Source organism: Notolepis coatsorum, assembly GCF_963971535.1.
Source record: "Notolepis coatsorum genome assembly, chromosome: 3".
NCBI classification, from domain to species: Eukaryota; Metazoa; Chordata; class Actinopteri; order Aulopiformes; family Paralepididae; genus Notolepis; species Notolepis coatsorum.
In genome coordinates this window covers 5,154,407-5,162,820 of record NC_140167.1, presented here as the reverse complement: position 1 = coordinate 5,162,820, position 8,414 = coordinate 5,154,407, and the positions used below count along the sequence as shown (strand labels likewise).

General features: G+C 42.4%; 1 protein-coding gene across 1 annotated transcript; it reads left to right on the top strand.

The window, feature by feature from the left end:
* Positions 1-265: 265 nt before the first annotated feature.
* On the top strand, positions 266-1,918 carry LOC311225143 (E3 ubiquitin/ISG15 ligase TRIM25-like; the record flags this gene model as incomplete). The annotated part of the gene is made up of 1 exon (XM_084310347.1): positions 266-1,918. The coding sequence occupies one exon, from the start codon at positions 266-268 to the stop codon at positions 1,916-1,918; it is 1,653 nt and encodes a 550-aa protein (XP_084166473.1).
* Positions 1,919-8,414: the final 6,496 nt, after the last annotated feature.

Genomic DNA, 8,414 nt, shown 5'->3' with positions numbered 1-8,414 from the left:
TTAAATATAAAATTAAGTCAATGGTCCATAGAAATCAATGTGGACGCATTGCGCTAATGAGAATTTAAGCACAAAATGTACTAAAATAATTAATTGTTATGAGTAAACAACTCATTGTACAAGAAAGAGCACATTTTTATCTTTAATATTATGTTTTGTTTACTTGAATAAATGCTAACCTTTATTTAGAAAAGATCACGGCCATGGTAAATCATTGATTTCATGAGAATGACCCACGTTCTTGTCTTTGTCTTTGTAGAATAAAATGGCGCAGCAAGGAGTTGATCTGTACTGGGACCAGTGCAGCTGTTCTCTCTGTCTGGATGTACTGAAGGATCCAGTAACTATTCCCTGTGGACACAACTACTGTATGGGCTGTATTAAAGACTGCTGGGATCACGATGATCAGAGGGGGATCTACACATGTCCCCAGTGCAGGGAGACTTTTACTCCGAGGCCTGTTCTGAAGAAAAACAACATGCTGGCTGAAGTGATAGAACAACTAATGAAGACAGGACTCTTGTCTTCTGCTCCTCCTGATCACTGTTATGCTGGACCTGGAGATGTGGCCTGTGATGTCTGCACTGGGAGAAAGCAGAAAGCCCTCAAGTCCTGCCTGGTATGTCTGGCTTCTTACTGTGAAACTCACCTCCAGCCTCACTATCAATCTGATACCTTTAAGAAACACAAGCTGGTCAAAGCCTCCACACGGCTTCAGGAGAACACCTGCTCTCGTCATGACAGGATTCTGGATGTTTTCTGTCGTACTGATCAGCAGTGCATCTGTTATTTGTGTTCCATGGATGAACATAAAGGCCACGATACAGTCTCAGCTGCAGCAGAAAGGACGGAGAGACAGAAAGAGCTTGGCATGAGTCAGCAGAAAGTCCACCAGAGAGTCCAGGAGAGAGGGAAGCAACTCAAAGAGGCCCAACAGGCTGTTGATTATCTCAATCGCTCTGCTGATAAAGCAGTGTGGGACAGTGAGAGAATGTTCACTGAGCTGATACGCTCCTTGGAGACGAGGCGCTCTGAGCTGAAGAAGGTCATCAGAGCCCATCAGAGGACCACAGTGACTCAGGCTGAAGAACTGCAGAAGAGACTGGAGCAGGAGATAGCGGACCTGAGGAGGAGAGCCACTGAGCTGGAGCAGCTCTCACACACAGAGGACCACATCCACTTTCTACAGAGTTACCCCTCTCTCTCCAGTCCCAGTGAGTCTACAGACTCACCCAGCATCGGTGTCCTTCCTCTCCTGTACTTTGCAGATGTGACTGAGGTCGTCGTGTCTGAGCTGAGAGACAAACTAGAGGACGTTCTGAAACAGCAGTGGTCCAGAATCTCAACAACAGCGAATGCAGTTTTACTGCCAGAGCTGAGAGCTGACTTTCCTGATTTCTCTCAGATCACACTGGACCCAAACACAACAAACGCAAATCTGTCTTTGTCTGAGGGGAACAGAAAAGCAACACGGATGCAGCAAGATCAGTCATATCCTGATCACCCAGAAAGATTTGAAAGGTGTCAGGTTCTGGGTAGAGAAGGTCTGACCGGACGCTGTTACTGGGAGGTGGAGTTCAGTGGGTGGGTTTGTGTAGCAGCCGCATACAAAGACATTGGTAGAACAGGCACTATGGCGAACTGTGGATTTGGATTAAATTCCAAATCCTGGGCTTTATTGTGCAGACACAGAGATTACCTCTTCAGACACAATAACGAGAGCATAACAGTACCGGGCCCCCGGTCCTCCAGAATAGGAGTGTACCTGGATCACAGCGCAGGGACTCTGTCCTTCTACAGAGTCACTGACACAATGACCCTCCTGCACAGAGTCAACACCACATTCACTCAGCCTCTCTATCCTGGACTTTGGTTTCCATCATACCCTGCGAAGGCTGAGTTTTGTGAGCTGAAGTAGAGATCGGTGACATTCACAGCTCCTCTACCCACTTTTATTCATATTTTATATTGTATTTTTCTTTTATTACCTATATTCATTGTCATTCCTCTTCTCCTTCCCCCATGCTGCTGAATTACCCCAAGGGGATTAATAGAGGTGTATCTTATCTGATCTCATCTTATTTTATCTTACCTTACCATGTCTTATCTTATTGTGGTGTTTTATATCCATTATGGCATTTTATAGTAATATAAAATTGATAATTTCATTCATCTGATCATACTTACTAATACGGCAAGGGTTGGGGGTTCCATGCACATTGTAGCTCATTCGGTAGAGCAAGGCACTAAACATACCAGGGTTAGCTGTTCCATTCCCTTTTTAGCTCAATGGGATGGCATTAACACAGCAAGGACTACAGTGCTGTATGGTTCTTAAATGGGTACAAGTTGCAACGTTATAACATAGTACTTACTTACACAAAGTATTGAACTTGCTGATGAATAAAATCTCAGAATGAAATTAACATTAAAGTGAGTTGTAATGGATGACACGTGTACAAAAGGGGAACTCCGGGAAGAAATACTGAATTCCAGAGATGGTCCCGTCTCCCTGTCTCCCTATGACTTGCTGTCCTGGAGTGTTGACCGGAGTGTTGGACGTCCCGTGACGAAGGCCGGGAGGTTGCGACCCCCTCTGCGTGCCCCCCTGTCTCCGGAGGTCTCGTAGTGGTGACCGGAGTGCCGGATGTCCCGCGATGATGTCAGGGAGTTCGCGACCCTCTCTGCGCCGCCCCCTATCTCCCTGTCTCCGGCTGTCCCTGAGCAACGACCGGAGTGTTGAATGTCCCGTGACTAAGACGGGGAGGACGTGACCCTCTTTGCGCCGCCCCTGTGCCTCAAATAGATTCGCTATCAGCTCTATCTTTAATCTTTCAAAATGTTCAGTTGCTATCGCTATTAGCTCTATCTTTAATTTTTCAAAATGTACAGTTGCTATTGCATGCACTCATCTGTGTTCCACTACACACATGAGTGCATGCTTACCAACTGTCCGTCTGCAACACTACTATCACCAACATCTAAGAAGGGAGATCCCCCCTTGAATGGCCCTTCTAAGGTTTCTCTCCTCCACACTGCCTGTGGAGCTTTTTTCCCTATTGTTAGGTTTTAGTGAGTTTTTCCTTACCTTCGCGTGGGGTATGTCTGGGAGTGCTTGCATTCTTTCATTTATTTGCATTCATCTAAAAATGTTTGGACATTATGGTGTTCCTGTTCTGTTCTTGACTTATTGTTATGTTTTCTTCTTGACTTGTTTAAAGAAGATCTGTACGGCCCATGGGGACATTAACGTGTGTTGTCGGGCCCTATAAATAAATTTGATTTGATTTGATTTGATTTGAAAGGTATTTACACTTTAGTAGAGTAGTATCTGCAAGACAGGTTTGACAAGACAATCTGTCAGCTACAAAGAATCCTTGCCATTGGAACAGATTCTTGTCATTCAATTTGGCATCTTGTCTGACAACAATGACTTTTCAAAATGAAAAACAATAACATCAGCAAGCTACACCAATATTTTGTAAAATATAAAAAAAGTGAAAAGTATTCATTTTTCCAGGTAACTTAAAGGAACACGCCAACATTTTGGGAAATTAGCTTGCTGTCTCTTCTCCAGAGAGAGACAAGAAGATAGATACCAGTTTCCTCTCTGTGCGTTCAGTAGAAAGCTATCTGCCTGCATGTTAGCCTAGCTTAGCACAATGAATGGAAGTAGACAGGTCCGGTTAGCCTTCGGGAGAGGTGTTAGTTGGACAATGCCTAGCTTTCTACTGAACACACAGAGAGGAAACTGGTATCTATCTATCTACAAACGGGTATTTAATAGTGTTTCAAGCCCTGTGCTAGATATCATAAACACTTCCCTTAGGACTGGTATTTTCCCGGATTTTCCGAAAGCCATTACTAAAAAAACCTAACTTGGATAGTAATGAAATGGCAAATTATCGTCCAATATCCAACCTACCATTCATTAGTAAAGTACTTGAAAAGATAGTTTCAGTTCAAATAAATTCCTTTCTTGAAGAAAACAACATCTTAGAAGAATTTCAGTCAGGATTCAGAAAATATCATAGCACTGAAACTGCCCTCACCAAAATAATCAGTGACCTCAGACTAAACTCTGACGAGAATAAGATCTCCATCCTTATCCTGTTAGATCTCAGTGCAGCATTTGATACAATCGATCACGATATTCTAATCGATCGTCTTGAAAACCATGTCGGTTTCTCAGACCATGTGCTGGGCTGGTTTAAAACATACATCAGAGGGAGGAAATTCTATGTTAAACTAGGAGATCACATGTCTGATATATACGACAACAACTATGGAGTTGCACAAGGGAGTTGCTTATGTCCTTTACTCTTCTCCCTTTACATGTTACCGCTGGGTGATATCATCAGAGAACATAATGTAGATTTCCATAGCTATGCGGATGATACACAACTGTACATATCTGCTGAACCAAATGATACAGCGATTAGCTCCATTACAGACTGCTTACTGGCAATAAATAAATGGATGAGTAAGAACTTCCTGAAACTAAACGAGAACAAAACTGAAATTCTAATTATCGGCTCCAAAACTAAAAAAGAAACATTAATAAAGAACCTGGGGGGACTAACCCCGTCCCCTTGGATCAAATCTGAGGTCACTAGTCTTGGGGTTATCATAGATTCAGAACTGAACTTCAATTCTCATATTAGCAAAGTGACGAAAACATCGTTCTTCCATCTCAGAAATATAGCAAAAGTACGACCATTTCAGAACGATGCTGAGAAGCTAATTCATGCATTCATATCTAGCCGGTTAGACTACTGTAATGCACTTTTCACAGGTCTCCCTAAGAAAACCACAGAGAGGCTTCAGCTAATCCAAAACTCTGCAGCCCGACTGCTAACTAGAACCAAAAGGAGAGAGCACATTAGTCCAGTCTTAGCCGCTTTACACTGGCTTCCTGTAACATTTAGAATTGACTTTAAGGTCCTTCTCCTTACATACAAAGCTCTAAATGGACAGGGACCTAGCTACATCGCCAACACTCTAATAAATTACACACCAGCAAGAACACTGCGATCATCAGCTGCTGGACTACTAGAGGCTCCCAGAAGCAGTCAAAAGAGGATCGGTAATGCAGCCTTTATCAACTATGCCCCAAAACTATGGAACAAACTACCCCAAAACATCAGGGAAGCCAACTCGCTAGACATCTTTAAAAGACAGCTTAAAACCTATCTCTTTGCTCAGGCATTTCACTGATAGATATCTGCTACCACCTAGTGACAAGAGGAAACATCAGGGATATCCTGACACAACTTGTATTTATTCTTACCCTGCCTACTCTTATACACTGCCTATCAAATTCATGTGTCGGTTATTGCACTTTTTACTTCTTACTGATGACTATTTTTAAACTGAATCATTTTAAACTATTCTTATTATTTGCTAGATCCAAATGTGAAACACTGTGATTATTTGTTCATGAATTACAGGAGTATTACTGAATAGAGAGCCTATTAGGATGCTAGATCCTAATGTGAAACACTGTGATTTGCCATATCTTGCTATGCTCGCTCATGCCTGTATTTTTTATGTCCGTTCTATTTTATAATTTTTTGACTATTTTTAAACTGAATCATTTTAAACTATTTTTACTATTGTGTTACTGAAAACTGTAAGCGGAGAGCCTATTGGGATGCTAGATCCTAATGTGAAACACTGTGATTCTACCTGTCTATCTTTTTATGCTCGCTTATGCCTGTATTTTTTACTGTTGTGAAGCACTTTGAACTGCAACCTCTGTATGAAAAGTGCTATACAAATAAAGTTATTATTATTATCTTCTTGTCTCTCTCTCTGGAGAAGACGATAAGGTAATTCCCCAAAATGTTGGCGTGTTCCTTTAACTACCCGTCAAAACACGTCCCAAAAAAAAGACAAACATGTTTTACTATAAGCCGTCTGTTTTACACTATATAATTGGCAGTATGTAATTGGAAGACATTGCAAGAAAGCAGTCCTTGCAATAATGCATTTAAGAAAATAAGTGTCTCCCCAATCAATGGTTGAGAGTAGAATAAAACACTCCACGCATGGAAGCAGGCACAATGAAAGACAGAATGTTTGCTTACTCATATATTTCAAAATATATTCCAAGCAAGTACAATAATGGATACTCTACACACTGGACTGCAAAGAAGACTGTCAACATGTTTTGATCAGGTATAGGCCTTGATATTACCCTAGATCAGGGGTAGGCCTTGATATTACCCTAGATCAGGTATAGGCCTTGATATTACCCAAGATCAGGGGTAGACCTTGATATTACCGTAGATCAGGGGTAGGCCTTGATATTACCCTAGATCAGGGGTAGGCCTTGATATTACCCAAGATCAGGGGTATAGCCTTGATATTACCCTAGATCAGGGGTAGGCCTTGATATTACCCTAGATCAGGGGTAGGCCTTGATATTACCCTAGATCAGGGGTAGGCCTTGATATTACCGTAGATCAGGGGTAGGCCTTGATATTACCCTAGATCAGGGGTAGGCCTTGATATTACCCAAGATCAGGGGTATAGCCTTGATATTACCCTAGATCAGGGGTAGGCCTTGATATTACCCAAGATGATCAGGGGTAGGCCTTGATATTACCCTAGATCAGGGGTAGGCCTTGATATTACCCAAGATCAGGGGTATAGCCTTGATATTACCCTAGATCAGGGGTAGGCCTTGATATTACCCAAGATGATCAGGGGTAGGCCTTGATATTACCCTAGATCAGGGGTAGGCCTTGATATTACCCTAGATCAGGGGTAGGCCTTGATATTACCCAAGATCAGGGGTAGGGCCTTGATATTACCCAAGATCAGGGGTAGGCCTTGATATTACCCTAGATCAGGGGTATTCAAATAACAATTGAGAAGCTATTGTGTGGCTACCGTTCTAGACGGCCTACAACTCTGCAGCTGGGCTATTCTGCAGCACTACCTTCGTCATTTGCATGAACGCACGCAACGTCTGGAACTCTGTGCTGAAGTTTGTGGATTTTCATACATGGGAAGGCAGTTTTAATAAGACAGAATAATAACTACAACGCATTAGTTAGAGTGCAGACCTCCAACAAGGACATATACCACTGATTTAGAATAATACATCTAGCGGCTCAGGTGTGCATTTATTTTAATACAATATATAGAGAGAATTAAAGCCCTGTTTGTTGCCTGTCGATTGCCGTTTCAGGCGACAAAATCCGTTCAGCGGTTCTCGAGTTACATGCCGATATGTGAGGTGTGCGCCAAAGTACATGTCAGTCAGATTACCACCCCCGAGAGAGAGAGAGAGAGAGTTTTATTGAGTATGTTTACCATTTTATCTCTGTCTCTCTTTGTGCTTATTAGTTTTAGTGGGTTTTCCTTGACAAAGTAAACGAATTAGAGGTAGTTGATGATGAGAGAAAGTCCTGAACTATGTAAAAACATCTATCTATGATCACTCAGTTGCAGTGGGTGACAATATTGTCACAAGGAAAGACGAAATTACCTACCTGGGTTCCATCCTAGAGGCAAATCTTTCCTGTGACAAAATGGCATCCAATGTAATAAAAAAAGTCAACCAACGAACTAGATTCTTGTACCGGATCTCCTCTCTGGTAAACAAGAATACCCTGAAGACTCTGGCAGGAGCACTCATTCAAGGGTACTACGACTATGCGTGCACCTCATGGTACCAAAGCACCTCAAAGGCGCTAAAAACAAAATTACAAACATCTCAAAACAAACTGGTCAGACTACTGCTTGACCTTACTCCTAGAACCCACCTCACCCCTGCCCACTTTGACAACCTAGGATGGCTTAGAGTAGACGACAGAGTACAGCAACTTGCAATGGGCCTGGTCTACAAGATACACTATACGACTAAGGTACCCATGTACATGTCAAAATACTTCCCAAAGGTCAGTGAATACCACGATCACAACACCAGAGGAAGCTCAGCAAATCATGTTAAACCCAGATTCGGCTCAAACAAGGGACTAAATACGTTTAGCAATTATGCCACATCAATGTGGAACGCCCTACCCAAAGCTGTAAAGGAATGTGAATCCCTACCCACATTCAAAACCGCTTTTAAGAGCACCTACGGGAGGCTGCAATTCGAAACTGGCCACCGTAAATGCCCAAAACCCCCACCACCTCCTAATAGACAGTCTCCTCCCCACCGCATGTATATATTCCCTCCCCGCTGTATGTATATCTCTCTCCCACCCACCCACCCCCTCCTAATGTATAGTCCCCTCCCCATCATATGTATATACTCTCTTTCAGGATCTAGGGGTAACAGTACTGTATATTTGAATACCGTTTATGTCACAAATGTATCAGTACTAAATACCTATATGTCCCTATGCCATAAATGTCATGTATGTTGTGTATGTCATAAATGTCTATATGAATTGAAA